Raw genomic sequence first — 19,022 nt, forward strand, 5'->3', positions numbered from 1 at the left:
CGAATGAGGAAGGGGAGGCGGGCGGGCCTCGCCACGGGTAGGTCGCTAAGGCCGGGCGGGGGGAGAGTAAGGCGAGTGCTGATTGGAGAAGTGCGAGCTCGCAGCAAATCCGCCGCGGCGTTGTTACCAGGGGGATCGCGGAGCGAGAGGCGACCGACGCGACGAGGAAGCGGCCGTAGAGGCAGTGGTTGGAGCCCTCCCGTCCCGATGGCGTTCCTGTTCAGGAGAGGCCGGAGGGGCCCCTTCGTGAGTATCGCTCCGCCTTGCGTGGGGCTCCGTTCTCGTGAGTGGGGACAGCAGGGTTCTGTGCGCGAGTGGGAGGAGGGGTGGTCCCCAGGGCAGGCGGCTGTGCCCTGCGGCTGATGCCGGTGATCACTGAGCAGTTTGAAGTGAAAATCGGGGAGAAAAATGAAGCCTAAGCAAAGAGAAAATGGTGTCCGGGGGCTGGTGCGTTCCTTTCCCTCAGTCCCGGGCCTGCCCGGCTTCTTTAGAAACGCCGAGCTTCGGCGAGGCGGGAGATTCCCGCGCCCTTTCCTCAGGGAAGCTCTGGGCGCTGGCCAGGGCTGGCAGTGCAGCGCGCTCGCTCCCAGCGCTTGCCGAGGCGGTCCTCGAAGAACACGTTCAGTGCTGTAAAGTGAACTGATAAAGCCTTCTGATCGAAGGCTCAGAGCAGCCAAAGGCTGTACGGTTGTCAGCAGTTGTGCGGGTGTTCTCTTCCAACGTACTTGTGAAAGGGTTAAAATCATTGTACTTAGGCATGCTTGGGTATACTGAGGCTAGAATAAGATACATTGTAGCCAATGTAGAAGCTAGCTGACTAACTTGGCAAAAGATAGGGAACAGAAGCTTGCTGGATCCAGCGAAGAAAATGCTGAAACAGCTAGTAAGAGACTGCGCATGCCTAGGAAAGAAAGGTGAAAAGTGCAGAGTGAGGAAGACGTTCAGCCTTCATCAAATGCCCACCGAGCCTTCCCGAACACGACCACCAGGGAGCCCTGGGCCTGCGCTCCGCGTAATGATAATAGCGAGTTCTAAGAAACAGTTTGCATAACCCCCCCTTTTCTAGGGAAAATGATGAATATGCATAAATGAATATGCCTATGACTGTGCAACCTTATATTGTGATCTGCCGTGTGCCTGGGGTGTGTGCATGTTAGACGGAGCGATCCCCGCATACACAGCACGCTGAACAAAGCAAATACCCGCTTCTTGGATTTTGTCTCGGAAGTGTCTCTTGGCCCAATTTGGCCGAATCACTTGAACTAACTGAATTATTTTTTATTACTAGAATGGAAGTATTGATCTTATGTTGTTGTTACACTTTTACCGTGGAATGACTTTGGCTTTAGCTGTGTTCCTTGGTAGTCATAGTAGGGTCAGTCATAGTCGTATCTACAGTCAACAGCCTGTAGTAAATGAAGTGGTGTATGCCAGACAGACATGCAGAATTAGGGAGCAGTGCACTTTCAAAACTGAGTAAAAAGACAATCTTTTAATGCACCATTTAATCATTTGATATTCCTTTGTATAAAACCAGAAATATTTCCCAGTTTGCATCTTCATTCTCCTGTTGGAGAAGTGAATTAAAGAATAATTGGGGGAAGAAAGATCTGTAGCAGAAATAGCAGGAACTTAGCCTGTTTCACCCCATAAAAAAGTAACATCTGTCCTAAGGTGATGGACTTTATTATGGCATAGTATTTTCTGATGCCTAGAGAGAGGACAAGAGGTAGTGACCACAAACTCAAACACAGACAATTCAACTTAAATATAATAATAAAATACTGTGAGGTGGTTCAGCACTGGACCAGGTTGGAGATACATAAGACATGACTGGACAGGATCCCAAGCCATCCTCTCGTAGTTGACCCAGCTTTGAGCAGGAACTTTGACTAGACAATCTCCAGAGCTCCCTTCCAACCTCAACCAGTATATGGTTCCCTTCACAGTACTTTTTGTAGGAACTCTGGTCCCAGTTTTTCTGAGCTGGTATTTAATATTATCCTATTAAAAAAAAACATTACTGTGTTTTCTGATTAAAATGTATTAGTTTTGTTTTGTTTTGTTTTTTTAAATTAAGGTTGAACCTTTGACTGCAAAACTTAGTGGTAGGGTTTTTTTTTTCCATCTCATACTGCTATGACTGAGGATTGACAAACTCTAGAAGAGAGGGACTAATATTGTTACTCTGAACCAGCATTCAGATATTTTGAAAAAAGTTATTTTCTAGTCCTGTTTTTCTTGTATATATATAGGAAGAAATGGTAAGTTAAAATTCTGGTTTTGCAAATTGTGATATAGTGGATAGAAAACATACATTCATGGGTCTCATGTAAATTACATTTCTAACCTTCAAGAGCAGCTGTTCATAATTATTAAATGAACTTGCCAGCTTTATGCGGGGTTCTGATTTTAAGGGGAATGAAATGCCATTTCAAGTCTTCTGTTTACATTAATTGCATGTAGTTGTTCTTCCTTTTTATATTATTTTGCATAGTTAGTTTTTGTGCACATTCAGTTCTGTGGTTTTTTTCACTGTAATCCTTAAAGTCATTGTCAACTAATTTTATTTTAAATCATTTAGAAACATATAGCTCATGGCCTGGTCCCTGCTGCTACCATAGCTCCTAAACCTGCAGTTCCCCGAACCCCTCCCCCTCGTAGTCCAAACCCTTCTCCAGAAAGGCCCAGGTATGTTTTGATGTTTTGATTTTTTTTTTCCCCTGCTTCGTCAAGTATTGTAGCATACTAGAAAAGCCTGATTAGAAGAATTGCATGTCCCTGCAATATTTACATAAAACTTTTCATAAAAATAATATATTTTTAAGGGGGGCAGTTTCCTACTCTGAACTTTTTTCCCCACTCCTAAGCATGGTAAATATTCAAGACAGTAACCATTATGAACATGTAACTTATCTGAGTCAATTAAAGACGAATGGACTATTTAAAGTTAGTGTAATTTTTAATTTGGCTGCTACAGTAGTGTGTAGGACTGCACAGCACTAGTGCTGTGAGTCAGGAAATACTAGTCCATTAGAAAAATATAAATTAAACCTTGCTACCATACCAGGGACTTAAAAAATTGGCATGTAAAACCACACTGGCTTGGAAAAATGCATATTATTTTTCTTTAAAGTTGTAGTTTTTACAGTTTTTATTCTATGTTTTCTCTGCATTTAGTTCAATTCTGGTTGTTTTCCATGATCTTCCTAGTGTCTGTAACATTCCTACTTAATTCTAGTTAATTTCTTCTTCCTTTTTGGCCTCTAGTTCTTGTCATTCATTTTACAATTCTCAGCATTTCACTGCTTTAATCTTAGTTACTACTTGTTTTTCCTTTTCATCATACTCTTCTCTGTACTCCACAGCATCCCACAAATAGGCACTTTTGTTTATGTATGCTTGTCCTGGTTTGCAGTATGCCAACATTTATTAACAACTTCAGAGTCATCAGTAAAACATTCAGAGTAGGGAAAAATAGCAACTTTTCAACACAACACCAGGTAGTATTGTTATGGCTAAAGTGAATGCTAAATACTGTAAATTATTAATGTGAATTTTGGGAAAGTAACTCAGTATATTCCATAATTTTCATGCATGTGATTTGGGAAAACCAATAGGTATTGTACCTTACTCTTGGATAGCTGCATTACAATAGCTTGCCCCATTTTGTGCTTTACTTTGGGAGGTAATAGTTTAGCATTCAGTGGTATTTATGCTTGTTAACTGTGAACATTTTGCTTTGCTTAAATAGTGAAGACATTTTGCATAGGAAAAGATATAAAATGTGGAGCACAGAGAAAGCATCAGAATTGCTTCATTGCATTTTTCTGTTTTCTTCCAGGTCTGCTCTAGCAGCAGCTATCCTTGCAACAGCACTAACAGGGCGCACTGTTGCTATTCCTCAGCCTCGGCAGCGATCGCTTTCTGAAAGTGATTCAACCTACTTGGAGCAAGAATGTTTTGAGCCATATGCAACAGTCACAGAGCTCAGAATAGGGTAGTGTGTGTATACTTTCTGGTTTGATACCTTACATTAGAAATGGAATCTGTCAATGATCAATTTTACCAAAGAGTGACAGCAACTGCTGCTGTTACAACTACTTACTTTTTTCTTACCACATCATAAATTGAGTTTGAAGTGTCTAACAATCCTTATTCCATTTCTTGTAAAGTGGTGTCACACATACAATCCTCAGAGAGGCAGATTTGGATTGTACAACAGTCATAAGTAAAACACTATTTCTGTCAAATGATGATCAGTTTTACAAAATGTGATGAACTGAGGAATCACCTGAATTACATGTAAGATACTTCCTTTGTGCTAAAATGATTATTTCAAATTGTCTTTTTGGTAGAATTAGGAACCTTCTATCTCTAATCTGTCTTTTTAAGATAGAGAGGAAAAGGTAGTACCAGTGTTAATTGTCTGGTTTAGAGCATACATAGACTAACTTCCTTGTCTGCAGTTAACAGAGGCTTAGATATCTGCCTCTTTGGACTTGTGTACATTGTTAGACTGATGGTTCTACTTTACTAGTGTAGGGTTTTTTGAAGAGTAAGCAGTGCTGAAACAGGCATTAAATTGCTTTTTTGCAGATCTAACTGGAAACTTGATGGTTGTGACAGATCTCCTCTACAGTCCTTGGAAATATCAGGCAATTATGGTGAAGATGACATGGATACATATCTTTCAGACGATGATAAAGAGGCAGAGTCCAGCTGTCAGAGTATTGAGAAAAGGGAAGGAAGCTTTAGCACCAAAGCTATTTATGCTGTTCCCCGCAAAACTAAAAAGGTAGGATTTTTAAATGCATTAGTTCCTTTACCATGTTTTAATATATTAATGCATGTTAATATTTCGGATACTTTGTGTTCTCTTCTTACTCTTCAGATGTTTATTCAATATTTATTTCATGCTAACTTTTGTGATTCATTTACTCTCACATGAGTTAGGTAGGTTTGTTGGTTGTCAGAGTCTCTATCTCTGGTTATTAGGAGTGCACTGGTACTGTATATAATCATCATGTGTAATTTAGTCTTGTAAGATGTCCAGTAACTTATATTGAGCATGGTACCTACATAGTAGATGATTTGTTAAAAGCACTAGTGACTTTACTGTTAAATGGTGAAAGCTTAGTTAATGGTTCAGGATTGTGCTAATGAGCACAGACCTATAGGGAGATTCAGAATCGAACAAAATAAACTAACCTTGTCTTGAAGACCAGGAGATTTTTGTATGCTATAATTTTGGATTGTCTTAACCAGCAATGAACTTAATACTCCTAAGGCACATTTCAAGTTAAATCAAAAATGATACAAAAATTTAACAAACACAAAGAAGTACCTGAGTAGGAAAAAGGCAATGAAAGATCTCTTAAAAAATGCCTCTTCAAAAAAACCCAGCACTAGTAAAGTAGACTGACTTATCAGTCATATAATGTACAGTATATCAGTCTTATAATGTACATCACGAATCCCAAAATGTGAAAGAATCCAAAAAACACCACAAGGTAAAGAAACAGTAGCTGGTAAGAGGGAAGGGGACGGAACAAAAAAAAAAAAAAAGGGGTGTGAGTAGAATATGTGGAATGCTGGTATGTGATCAATGGGAAAGCCAGCAAGGATAATGTTAAAAATGGTTAATTAATCCCTCACTGCTGTGATATAGTAGATAAATGGTTGATCTTTTATTAAGATCAAGATTAGGTATGCCACACCAAACAAGCAAACAGAGAATAATTTCATGGACTCCTGTTACCGAACAAGAGAATACTTGCCCTTGAAATAATCACTATCATACTTGCTAACCTCCTGTTGACCATTGTAAAGCTAGATTTTATTTACATAAAGCCCTAAACAGCACCACTACCACCACAAAAAAAAACCACAAAAAACCCCCAAGAAAACAACAAGAGAAGAAGTAAGTCTTATCATTTATTATCTTAAAATATTAGTGAACAATTCTAAATGTGACTGGGACGTTGATACACTAAATGTTTCATATAGATATCAAGGTACATGGGCTATTTTAACAGTGATCTCATGATTTAGAGAGGTTTGTCTTATTTTTACATAGGAACAGTTTCCACCATCTCCTGTTCCTTATGCTGACAAGAAAGGGGTTTCTTCCCATGAAACTGAGTGTCAGGTGGTGGTGGATAAGTCAAGTGTGCAAATAGAAGGTAAGTAAATTTACTTTAAGACAAAATGCCATACCATTTCCATTTGGAAAAATAACTTTTTAATAAATAAATTTAATACTATATTGTAATGTTGTATTCCTTTTTTAAAAGGGCAGTTAAAGAAATGCTACTGAATACTTCACAATTTCTAATAGTTACAGAAAATTAAAAACCTGCATAAAGAGGAAAGATTGGTCTATATTCATTGTGGAACGAACTGTCAGCCACTGTAAAATGGGGGGGCAGGGAGGAAAGTTTTGTGAACTGTCTTGTCAAGTACAGTCATTCTCTACTATTTTTGTTGCTATTTTTGTTGATATATGTGCCAGAAGCAGTCACGTTTGTACTCTGGAACCTATTGAAGTGTTACTGTGTTAAAAAAAAAAGGAAAAAAAAGCAGAAACTATAGAAACTAGCAATGTTAAAAAAAAAGTAGAGATAGAGGAAAACATTTTTAATCAGTAATTTTACTTGTGTGAAAAAATGCCATGTCTGAAAAACAATAGCAAAAACTTTTTGAGTTTTTTAATAATCAAATGGCATGATAGTAGTGTTGTTTATCCTTTCTACAGAATTTGTATCATTATTGCTGTCTTTTAAGGTCTGGGCCTTGAAATTGTACATCAGGTCAGAGAGGATGTTTCTTCAAAATAGAGGAATAAGCATGATCATCAGTCTCAGGCTATCACCCTAAGATCTGAATTGTTAAGCTTCACAAATAATTTTTTTAAAATAAGTAATTTCATTAGATTAGGGACATTTGGGTTGTTACTGGACCTGTCATTGGGCTATTTTCTTGTAACAATAGAATATTGTGGAGAAAAAAATTACAGTAGACCAAGACCAATCTACCTGAATAGAGGTTTTCTTGCATAATTATCTTGTCTTTTATTTTAAAATCAGGAAAATGAAATAAGAATTCATTTCAGAGCTGGAAAATGCAGTTTTTACAGAGGATGGTAGCACTCTGTAGCTAGTGGGTAGGAAAGAGGAAGCAAAACGGAGTCAATTTTGAAAAAAATTATGTGTCTAAATTTTCTTTATGTTGGATCCCAGCATTTTTTCAGTATTAGTTTGGTGGAGTAGTTTGAAAAGTTTTATAGAGAACAATATTCAGAAAGAATGGATTGCTTTGATAAAATCATTTGAGAAGTGAGGCATTAAACTGAAAAAATACAGGATATATACACTGTTTCTAATCCCTCTTCTACATAGTAAGTGCTGCAGGTCTTGAAAGCTGTCAGAATTACAACTGCTTTGTTCAGAGATGCAACAGGATTCAAGTCCAGTAAAATCAATTAAAATATTTCATTTGTTCTTCAAATTCTGAACTTACAACGGAAGCCAACAATACAGCTTCATTTCTTCTACCCTTGCATCTATCCAGTGTGAGGTAAAGTGAGGTCTCACATCAGTGTCCTGATACACCATGAAAGAGATAATGGAAAGTTAGTGATCTAATCTGTGGTTTGGGGAGGACTTTCTTACATTTATTTGCATGTATAATATGTGTGCATACATATCCTTGTGAACCCTTACAGTTTATGGACTTAAAATAATTTTTAATTGACGGAAAGATCTGTTTTTCTTTGACAGAAGACCAACATCTGGGCTTGAATATAAAGGTAAGACTTAAATAAAAGTTGATTTAGGATGCATTTTGGAAAATAGGGTGTCATAAAAAGCTGCTAAATTCACAGTCACAGGAAACTAATTTATTGCCACTACAGAATCTTCTTCTTTTGGAGTACAAGAATGGCTAATCATTCCTTTTGAAAAAATGCAACTATATAGGTAAATAGGCCATACAAAAGTTGTTGAGGTTTTTTTTATAGTATGTGTTCTGTTATTCTTCATGTGAAAGAAAGAATCTGAGAATGAGAGACAACATGTGAGCAAGAGAGAGCTCACACTGATAATTTTCAAATTCTGAACCTGACTTCTCCACATTTTTCTATAGTTTTCTATTTGGGCTGATCTGACTGCTTTCATAAGCTTGAAAAGGAATACCCAAAAATTTAGTTTCTCAGATCAAGTTGCTAAAGTATTGTTTATGAAAACGGTCAGTTCTTTCATTATAATCATAACTTTTTTCTACAAGTTCTTGACCACATGTATTTTTCTTTGAAATTGTTCATGAGTGTTGTCTCATTAAGTCACTGGTGTCACTCAGTATCATCAGTGTGTTAAATTGCATGACAGCATATCCTTACAAAACTTCATTACTGTTTCATAAAAACATGGAGAAAGTCCCTGTATCACCTTCACCTCAAGTAAATACATTAATATAAATGACACTGTAATTCTTTCCTGGTGAAAAAGCCTTCTGAAATGTACAAATACTTTTGTTTTTTTCCAGCAAAGCAAGAACAAAGTTTTTCAACTTTGAAAAACATTTTACATTTTAATTGATTTGCTGATACACAGTTAGGGACTGACATAATTGACTAGTCTAAAGTCATACTTTATACAAACTAACAAGTGGGAAGAATACCCTTCCTGTTTTGTCAAGAAGGTTTGTGTTTATGTAACTTTTATGTCAGCCGTAAAAAAAATGGTTATGACAACTGCACATTTCTGACAGCTAAGTTTAATAGTGAGTTTCAGGTGTCTACAAGTGATTGATGGTAGTGATAAGTGACAAAATGATGTCCAGATGAGTAAAGGGTAAGTTGTGTATTATCAGCAGTGAATCCAACCTTCAATTTTGTTGATATAAAAGAAACTCTTTCAAAAGTTTTATTTCTTAAGTTCTCCAGTAGCAATGCTGTTAAAGCAAATTGTCTCATTTTTTATTTCTCTGCTAGGAGGAAAAATTAATAGCTGAAAATCTGGTACATGAGAAACTTCCACCATCCCCAGGTACTTTGGATTTTTCTATGACTTCACTACACATGTTCACTTTATTAATATGCATGCGTATATGAAAACACATTTTCCTGGTTGTGTTCTCTAAGCCTAATTTGTCTGTGTGTGTGCGTTTGTGAAAGTATTTTTCCTGTACAAGAGATGAGAAAGTGCTCTGTGATATGTCTAAAAACAATAGTTTCAGACTTTTTATGTTAGGTGGTTTAGACTTGTTTTTATTTTCCAATCTGAGTGACTTTTGAGGTCTAAAGTAAATAAATGATTGTGAAATGATGTAATGAAATTAAAGTCATATTGGACCTCTCCAATACATTAAGTTCAATCTACACTAGAAGATGTCACCATTATTAAGTATCCTATCACAATTGAAATTGTAAAATGTAAACATACAGTCACGAGATAGGTGGTCTACCTTCAGCTAATTTGTGTGTTTCTGCATCCACCTGACAACTTCAGGCACAGTACTTCTGAGCTCTGTGTGTCTCATGGTGGGAAATGTGCCTATTACAAGTTCATGGGGTTTTGTGTGTGTCTGTGCTGTCCAAGTATCTTACGCCTTTTCACAGGAACTTAACAGTGGCCAGAGTTGCCTGAGATACTACTAAACACATGAAGTTGTTACACATCATCAGTACAATAGATAGCTCTGTATCGGGTTTCATATATATGAAGGAACTAAGGAACTGTCCTATACTTAGTTGTATTGATAACTGTATGCTGTTAGATTGTGCTGGTAGGTGTTGGAGAATAGAATTATTGGGATCAATAAAAGAACTGTGCAAGCTATTGAGCTGGAGGTTTTTAGGCTTGTGTATGAGAGACATTTTCCGTGGGAAAGTCCCTGTGTGAAACTAAACAGTTTCAGCCTGAGAAATTTCAGGGAGTAACGAACTTGCAGGTGTGATATCTAGGAGTATACAGGGAGGCAAGCACAAAATTCTTTTGATCATAACAAGACTGTGGAAAACTGCCAATGTAGTCCAGTTATGTAGAAATAGAAATGTGTCTTGATAAGCGTTAAGCCACTTAGGAGCTAACAAGCTGGGATACTATATAAGTGTCTTTAGACTGCTAATAAATCGGAGTGCATTTTTCAACCATATTGGTTGGCGTCTGTTTTTCTCGCTCCCCCCGCCGGGGATCCGGGCTCCCCGTCCTGCACGGCTTCCAACAGGTAGGGGTAAAATCTCTGCCTTCATTTCAGCTATTTACTCTATACAGATGGAAAGGAAAACTTGGAAGTGAGATCCATTATTACTGATGCAACAATATATCCACAGTTTTGCAGATTATCTAAAAGTTTACTTTTATAAGAATTGTTCAGTGAGTTCTGTTCATTAACATTGCAGCTGTTCAGTGGGAAGGAATGTAAAGCTTTCATTGTATAGGTGATTAAAATTTTAGGGATCGAGAATACTGACTAGTCCATGCAGGGCACAAACACTTTGCTTATTGCAGTGGACATTTCAGTTTTACCTCTCCAGTCGCTGATGTTTGGGAGAGAGAGATCTGCTGACATGATCTTTTCCATTTAAAGAAGGAGTGTTTCTAGTGTCTGAGAGAAAAGACGGGAACTTGCAGCTACTCCACAGCTCTCTTTCCAAATCCACTTTTTTTATTCTTTCCAGTCTTATCCTTTGGGAGCTATGAGCTGATTTAGATCTTACTATATATATATACACATATATAGTGCTAATATTAGAAAAAAATGGATTGTAATTTGCTGAAACTCCTATTGCAATCTGGATAGCATTTAAATACTTTGTACTGTGGCACTACAGATGCATCTGTTCGGGCAAGGCAAGCATGGGAAAATACAATCAAAGAAAAGGTCAGAGAGCTAAAACGAGAAAACTGGTCTCTGAACAAGGCATACCAAGCTGTGGTCCAACAATTTGAGGGAACAAAACAGCACATAGAAGAACAGCAATTAAAGCTGAAGAAACTAGAAGAAGAAAACAGAAGACTTAAAGAAGCTGCAGAGAACTCACATAAAGAAGGTGGGAGAAACATAAAAGCTAATTCTGTAGTTACCTTGTTTTGATTTTTCTAATTTCTTCCAACCTTTTCCTCTAGTAGTAGGTTTCAAGTCATTGATGTAGGCAAGTATCCATGCAGAAGTAGTTTCCAAACAGTATTTTCTACATTTGTAGAAATTTTGTCAAGGAATACGTACATGATAAGAAAAAAAAGTTGCTTGGTTGTTTGATATGTAATGGATTTTTTGCTAGTAATTTTTCATGTTATTTTTCCATAACAGTATTTTGAGAGAAGTTATTGATTACTATTCTAGCTTATTTAATTTTTTTCATTACAATTATCAAATTGTTGTGAACATTTCTTGAATTTTAATGGAACTTTCTTTTTGGACATTTGTTTTAATAGAGGAGGCAACAGAATTACTTTCTCTCAGACAACAAGCACAAGAACTGGTAGATGAAAATGATGCTTTGAAAATGATGGTCCATCGTTTAAATGTAGAATTAAGTCGCTATCAAACTAAATTCAGGTCATTGTCCCAAGAAGAGGTGAGAATCATGGTTTTCAGGGCAGTTTCTACTGAAATGTCCCATTGTCTGTTATTTAATCTTTGAGTTTTTATGACTGTTTTCTCCAAATTTCCACAGTCTACAAATTGCACAGGCTTTTTCTGAAATTTGAAATAATTTAGAATAAGCATTTATCATTGTCTAATGTTAAGAATTCAGTATTATTTTGTATCAGTAATATACGGAATTTCCAGTTCTATTGAGTATGTGTTACATATGCAACACATGTAATTAGAAACCTAAGCTTGTTTGGGGTGATAATTGGGACTGCAGTGGGCAGTTGCTGGTGCTTCAAAAAGCAGGAAGTAATGTCAGTATCTTTCAAAACATCTACTCTAGAATCTAAAGCTGAAAAGCTTACCCATGAAAGGACCACCACCACCATGGCTGGTAAGTCAAGTAATACTTTCACTTAACAGTTCATTCCTCTCTAAGTAAAGTAGTAGAATTTCTTTGCTGGAATCAAAATATTCAGGTATTAATCTGCTGAACTATCAAATACTAATAGAATATTATGAACATTTCTTTTGTTGCAGAAAAATATGTAGGGCAGAATTCTGTAATGAATGTGTGCAGTTCCAGTTGAATGTACAGTAAGCTACAAAACTGCACATAGTCACCAACTCTGAGCTCTTGAAAAGTGTTGTTACACTGAGAATCATAAATGCCATCTTCACTTAGAATTGCCTAGCATATAGCTTGCTTCAAGCTCTTTCAAGATCTATTGCTTAATTGTTAATCTTCTTAATTGTTAATCTTTTGCTGTTATTATTTTTAAGATTATGCTAAAAGGAAACAGAATATTTCTGATTGTAGGAATGGTCATGGGTCCAGTAGTAGCCTATGAATTTCTGACAAGGGGAAGGCAAATAGTCTGTGAAAGGGAATGCATTTGTAATATGTAAAACAATTTCTCCTTGAAATACTAATCAGATCTTGTGTCTTCCTTCTTCACTGTCACTGAGAACTATACAGAATGGGAAAGTTCTCCTGCTCTGTCTTTCTAGCCATAGTAGCCAGTAATCACATACGTATGTATTTAGTCTTAAAGATGCAGGTTTGAGAGTGTAAAAATTCCTTTCCCACTTGCTAATGAATCTGGGATAATTTTTTTTAGTAGTAGTAATCACTGTAGTGTTTGAATTTTGTTTTGTATTCATTTGCATCCACATTCTGCTGTGCTACATATAGTGTAAGTTAGAGCTGCTTTTTAGTGAAGTAAAGGTGCAAGTAAAGCATGCAGTCTTTTCCTTTCCAAAACTTGCTCCTAACACAGTGCTATTAAGTGTTTCTACAACATTGTTCTGCATATGGTCGTCTGCATGCTTGTATAAGTTCTGCACTTTAGTCTACAAGTCATATTTGAAACCCCTTTAACAGCTTTCAAAACTAATAATGTATAGCAGCAGTAAAAAATACAGATGAAATTATGGCTTGTAATTAATTTACATGTATTTATTTTTAAATTTTCTTTTAAGTTGGATACGAAGTATTTGTCACCTCTTCTATTGGCGTATGAAGACAGAATAAGAGAAAAGGAAGATTTTATTCTTGAACATGAGGCAAGTTGCCATTTGGAAAAAATATACACTAAAGCAGAAATAAATTACTGTCTTTTTTTAAAGGGAATTGCCAAAGCTGTTGTCTGCCTAAAATTTAAAGTGACTTTGTTTTACTTTTCCATGCATAATTATTGTGCTGTCTTATCCTACTTGGCTTGTTTGATTTTGTGAGCCTGTTCACATTTAGGAGCACACACTACACTGAGTAAGTATGTAAGATGTGCTCTAAAACCAGAGCAAACTGTCAGGAAAATTAATCCACAAACACCAGAGGTTTATGTCCAAAAAGGAGATAGAGGAGTCCTGTTACTTTATTAGAATAAAGGGAGAGGCCATGGGGCATTTCCCCTGGGGTCTCTCAAATTGTTAGAGGACTGCAGCCTCCTTTTTATCCTAATTTCCTGGCCAAATTTCCCACTCTCCCTCTCTTTCCTCATTGGCTGAGGTACTTGAGAGGTACAGACTTCAGAAATCACCTAATGCAGACCTCCTTCTAATGTATACCCCCTCTTTTTCTTTTCCTATGGAATTCATGGTTCTTCCCATTGCTTCTTTCACCTCTCAGCATCTATCTTTACCTATCAGCAGAGCCACAGTTTGTCTGTTAAGACAAATCCCTCTCACTCCTTTCATCAATCAGTGGAATTCCTCCCATTGCTTCTTTCACCTCTCAGTATCTAGCTTTTACCTGTCAGCAGACCCACAGTTTGTTTGTAAAGACAAATCTCTCTCATTCCTTTCAAAACTAGTCAGTGACTAGTAAACTAGTCAGTGGTAGAAAGAATTTACAACTGTCATTCATAATGGGAAGTCAGTGCTCTGTATTGCTGCCCTTCCAGCTGCTTGTGGGTTTTGTGGTAGAAGAATACTTACTTCTAGGTATTAAAAGAATGGGTACTCTTTTTGCTTTTTAGCAGTATTTTTTTTGTCACTGAATCGTTGAAAAATAGCTATTTGCTTCAGAGCAGAACTTTCCTAGGTTTTAAAAATGTATTTCCCTCAAAAACTTAAGCCATAAAATTAGCAGAAAACAGCAAGGGTTTTTTATATTACTGTAAATTCACTGTGTTGCCTTACCATATTCAAATCCATGTCACTCCCACTGAAAATGGGTAGTATCATCCAGTAATTTCCAGAATTCAGCTTTTTAAACCTATCTTCTAAAGATCTACAACTTGCAAAAATGTGGCACAAGTCAAATATCAGTATTATTTTTAATCAAATATTACTAGATTGATGAAACAACTTAGAAATCAAATATGATATACCTGAATTAGAGATTGAGTGAGTAGTGAGATAATATTTTGTTAAGACAAGATCGAAGGCACCCAAGCATGTGTACTTATAAAATTTTTTGTTGATGTAAAAATTAAACTAAAATACTTATAAAGAATTTTATATTAAATCCTTTGTCTTCCAGGAGGATATGAAGAATTTTAAAGCACAAGTTGAAGAGTTGGTGAAGGAGAATAAAGATCTGCATGAGCAATTAAATAACTTTATTACCCCTACAGAATGGCAAGTTATTATACTAGAAATTAATTTAAAAGTTACTAATTATTTTGCTTGTTTCATACAAACTTTTAAAATTACACAAGTTTTTTAAGGAAATTTTTTTTTGCCCTCAAACAAATTGTTTTTCTGAAGAATTAATAGTGATGAGCGGAAAAGACTCCACTACTAAATAAGTAGTAAAGTAGGTATGCTTTATTCCAGCGCTGGGACGCACGGGGGATCGCTCCTCCAAAACCCTGTGTGCCGACAGCTGCATTCAGCTCGGTATTTATCGGGTTACAAGTTCCATATTCATTAAGTTTCCTAACAAACTCATACATATTCATCACCTAGCCCCACCCAGCCTCGCTTTGTATTAAAATGAGGCCAAAAGTCATTTACATCTACGTTGTGCGTGCGCAGTGTTGTCTGTTGGCTTTGGTAGGGGTCTCCGAGGGTCTTCCTTCGATAAAGTCAGGAGTCTGCCTCATCCTGAACTTTTCACCTTTCCTCCTTGCGCATGCTCTTTATACCCCTGGCCCGAGTTTAAGCTTTGAGACTGGTTTGAGCTAGTTTTGGGTTGAGCACAGGATGTCTGTCTGAGACTCCCACTGCCCTTATCAGTGGTCTCTTATCTTTTCTTCCTGCTTTGGTATGCTGACCAAGCTAGATGCATTGTTCCTAACAAACTAATTCTTCTGCTTCCCATCCCCCTGATTCAGTCCCCCCTTTTCTAAAGAGTTAGTAAATTCTTTTACTAATACATAAATTCTTTGTCTAATGAATTTTTTTGGTAGGCATCCCTTAATGTTTTCCCATGTGCGTTTGACAAAGTAGTTAAAACTGATAACCTTTTCAGTACTCCATAGTTCCAAATAAGTAACGTGATAGCATGAGGCAGGTACTAACCAAGGTTAATAAGACAATGATGGGATGACATAATGTATTTAGGATACCAGTTGCGGTAGGTGACCACCCGAAAAGCGAGTCCCACCAGTTATGGCTTGCATCTTGTTTTACTCTCTGCAAGATTCTGCTTATTTCTTGTGTGTTATAATGGATGGTGATTAAGGTCCTTTCCCCATTTCTTTGGATTTCTCTTAAAATCTTCATTAGGTCTTGATGTTTCACTAATTGCTTTACTAATGTTAGGTCTATCTCGATAGGTGTGGGTAGCAATTTATGGTAAATGGTGTAGTTAGACCTTATTAATTGATGAGACACAACTGGTGCTAAATACGAAAAGTCATACCCAACAATCTTAGTAAAATTACAGATACAAAAATTAGAGTGATTCCTGGCAGCTACATTTATATTACTGTCATCTATCATCATAGAAGTGCAGATAGTTCTTAAGCACACACAACCTTGACCAATATATACAAGTACAGTGTTTGGTGAAGTGTCTGGGTGGATCTCAAAGTGACAAATGCCTTGTTCTGCATGAAGACATATGTCTCTGGCATCAAGTGTATTACTTTCACAGATAAATCCTTGTTGTTACCGTGTGATGCAAGAGTCTAAATTTACTGTTTGCCACTTACCTCTCACCATCCGAGCCCATACTCTATGTTCGGAGGGGTAAAAAACTGTCCTTTTATGGTTTAGTCCCAATGACACAATAAGATGAATTACATAAACTGTGGCATTCCGTTCCGTGCATGACCACAGTCAACAGGTTTAAATTTTTTAAAATCAGAATATTTCCCCATCAGTCCAGTAAACTGCATAAAGGCTTGGGACCATATGTTTTTTTCCTATGAATAACTTCCCAACTGAAGGTTACAATTATGACTGTGAAAAGAAACCAGTTTTCTGAGTTATACTTGCATGCCACCCTAACATTTTCATTTTGTTCGGGTAAACTTCAATTTCAGTTCATCATCCCCAGGGGTCACTTTCCAAGGGGTCTCTGGAGCATTCATTACCTGGGTATGGTGAATCCAGGCACTCTGTTCTCTGATCTTAATTGCGGTGTAAGTGGTGAGGAGCACCTGGAATGGTCCTTCCCTCTGTGGTTCCAGTCTTTTCTGTAAGAGACTTAACATATACATAATCTCCAGGCTGAATGCCATGTACAGGACCGTCCAAGCCTCGACTTCGAGTTCCAGCCACATGTTTTTCAATTTCTCTAAGCTGTTTGTCTAAAGCAATCATATAGGTGGCTAGCGTCTCTTCCCCTATTTGGGTAGATATTCCTTTCTGTACCCCATATGGTCTCCCATAAAGTATTTCAAAGGGACTTAGCTTTTCCTTAATTCTGGGCTTGGTCTGAATTTGTAACAATGCAAGTGGAAGAGATTGGGGCCAGGGTAAGTTAGCTTCTTGCTTTAATCTCACAATTTGCTGTTTAATGAGATGATTCATTTTCTCTACTTGACCACTTGACTGGGGGTGGTATGGAGTGTGGAGTTCCTAGTCTATGCCTTGTCTTGGTTTTGAAAGACAGGTGTCTGCTAAGGAAGGCAGAATCCTCCCTTGAAGTGGCAGGTGTAACCCCTTTCCCTCCGAGTTATTATAATTTTGAAATCAAGGGCCTTTAGGCAAAGATGTGGGAAATAGGAATAACAGTTCTTTACTATATATATATATATATCTATCTATATATATATATCTATATATATATATAACCAGTCAAACAAACAGCAATAACTCTGGCAGTAACAGCAAACAATCCCAAACCCAGTCCCAGCCTTCTCGGCTGTCAGGCCCTTTCCCCTCGGGTGCAGTTCCGCTCGCAGCCAGCAGTGGCGCTGGCGGCTCCCGGTGAGCAGGGCAGGTGCGATGGTTCCCCCGCGGCTGCAGGGGGCGCTCCGGAGCGAGCTCGGGGAGCAGCGGCACCGGTGCCCTGGGATCCCGGGGAGGGATGGAACAAGGGCTTCACAAACCCCTGGGCAGCCGATCCCGGTGTCCGGCTGGAGCTTCAGGAGCGGCAGGCTGGAACGGCAGGTTGGAATGGCAGGCTGGAGCAGCAGGGATGAGCACAAATCCCGGGTGGCAGACAAGATGTATCCAAACGGAGAACCCCCTGGAGGTCTAGGCAGGCAGGGTGAGCACGGCTACAACACAGCAAAGGCTCGTAGCAACAGCGGGGCAGGGCGGCCACAGCCTGGCCTCCAGCAGGGCAGGGAGGGCGGCTTTGGGATCCTGGTGTTGTTTCCAGCGGAAAGAAAAGTGGCCGAAGCAAGCAGACTCCTCTCTCTCTCCGACGCAGAGAGCGAACTGACCCCACACCCAGGTGAAACAAGAGTAGCCAGGCACACCCCACCTTCAGTGGGTAGCTCTTTGTTTTCTTAAGTATCCAATGATCAGTGATTTGTTCCCTTACCAACATGTATGGGGGGGGGGGGAAATTCTGTTAACAGAAAAAAAAACTAGGACTAAACTAACTAAATGTTGGCTAGTTTGTTGTACCACCCTTGAAATAAAATGTGGTCCCCTATCTGAGGACATTGTGCCTGGAACTCCAAAGTGCGGTATTATTTCTTGTAGTAACACTTTGGTTACTTCCCAAGCCTTAGCGGTCCTAGTAGGAAAAGCTTCTGGCCATCCTGAAAAAGTATCTGTTAGCACTAATAAATATCGATACCCCCCTTTCCTTGGAAGTTCCGTGAAATCAATTTGCCACTGCTGTCCAGGCCCATGGCCTCTCCCAGTCTGGCCCATTTTTGGTTTGGGGGTATTTTTGGGATTAGTCTGGAGGCAAAGGTTACACTGTCAAGTTACTTACACAACAGTTCCGTATAAGTTTCTGGCGATAATTTTCCAATTAAGTAGCTATATAAGGCATTTGTTCCTCAGTGTGTTTTCTGGTGCTCCCCTCTATCTACAGCCCATAGCAAATGAGAGGGAATAACCAATTTTCCTTCTGCAGTAATAGCCCATCCCTCTTGGTTAAATGTTCCCCTTTCATCTTTAATCAATTTCTTGTCTTTTTTATTATATGTTGGCTTACCCTCTAGGGAAAGTTGTCCATCCGGGATCAAGGCTCCAGTTGTTGTTACCTTTTGCTGCTTCTTTTGCCTCTGTCCGCCAGTTCATTCCCTTCTTCCAATTCTGAGCTCACCTTTTGATGTGCCCTTATGTGCATGATTGCTACTTTCTCAGATAGCTGGACTGCTTCAGCAGCCGCATTATTTCTCGTGCATGTTTGATGTTCTTTCCATGCGAATTTAACAGTCCTCCTTCTTTCCAAATGGCCCTGTGTGCGTGCGCAACTCCAAACGCATACCTTGAGTCTGTATAGATGTTTATTTTCTTTCCTTTTGCCATCTCTAAGGCACGGGTTAGGGCGATTATTTCAGCCTTTTGTGCAGAGGTGTTTGTTGGCAGGGGTCCGGATTCTATCACCTCCTGGCAGGTGG

The 19,022-nt window shown here is 38.4% G+C and overlaps 1 protein-coding gene across 3 annotated transcripts in view; it reads left to right on the forward strand.

Moving 5' to 3' along the window:
* Positions 1–102: 102 nt before the first annotated feature.
* Positions 103–19,022, forward strand: part of CEP89 (centrosomal protein 89) — a 54,269-nt gene continuing 35,349 nt past the window's right edge. The window contains exons 1-12 of one of the 3 annotated variants that reach the window (XM_069027292.1): positions 103–246; positions 2,585–2,691; positions 3,845–4,000; positions 4,600–4,798; positions 6,080–6,185; positions 7,782–7,810; positions 8,993–9,047; positions 10,835–11,053; positions 11,439–11,581; positions 11,942–11,992; positions 13,081–13,164; positions 14,585–14,686. In XM_069027292.1, the coding sequence (XP_068883393.1) occupies positions 208–246; positions 2,585–2,691; positions 3,845–4,000; positions 4,600–4,798; positions 6,080–6,185; positions 7,782–7,810; positions 8,993–9,047; positions 10,835–11,053; positions 11,439–11,581; positions 11,942–11,992; positions 13,081–13,164; positions 14,585–14,686 (1,290 nt within the window). In that variant the 5' untranslated portion in view covers positions 103–207. The remainder of the gene's footprint in view (positions 247–2,584; positions 2,692–3,844; positions 4,001–4,599; positions 4,799–6,079; positions 6,186–7,781; positions 7,811–8,992; positions 9,048–10,834; positions 11,054–11,438; positions 11,582–11,941; positions 11,993–13,080; positions 13,165–14,584; positions 14,687–19,022) is intronic. The other 2 variants (XM_069027291.1, XM_069027290.1) reach the window with 2 other exon arrangements.

Source organism: Aphelocoma coerulescens, chromosome 11, assembly GCF_041296385.1.
Source record: "Aphelocoma coerulescens isolate FSJ_1873_10779 chromosome 11, UR_Acoe_1.0, whole genome shotgun sequence".
NCBI classification, from domain to species: domain Eukaryota; kingdom Metazoa; phylum Chordata; class Aves; order Passeriformes; family Corvidae; genus Aphelocoma; species Aphelocoma coerulescens.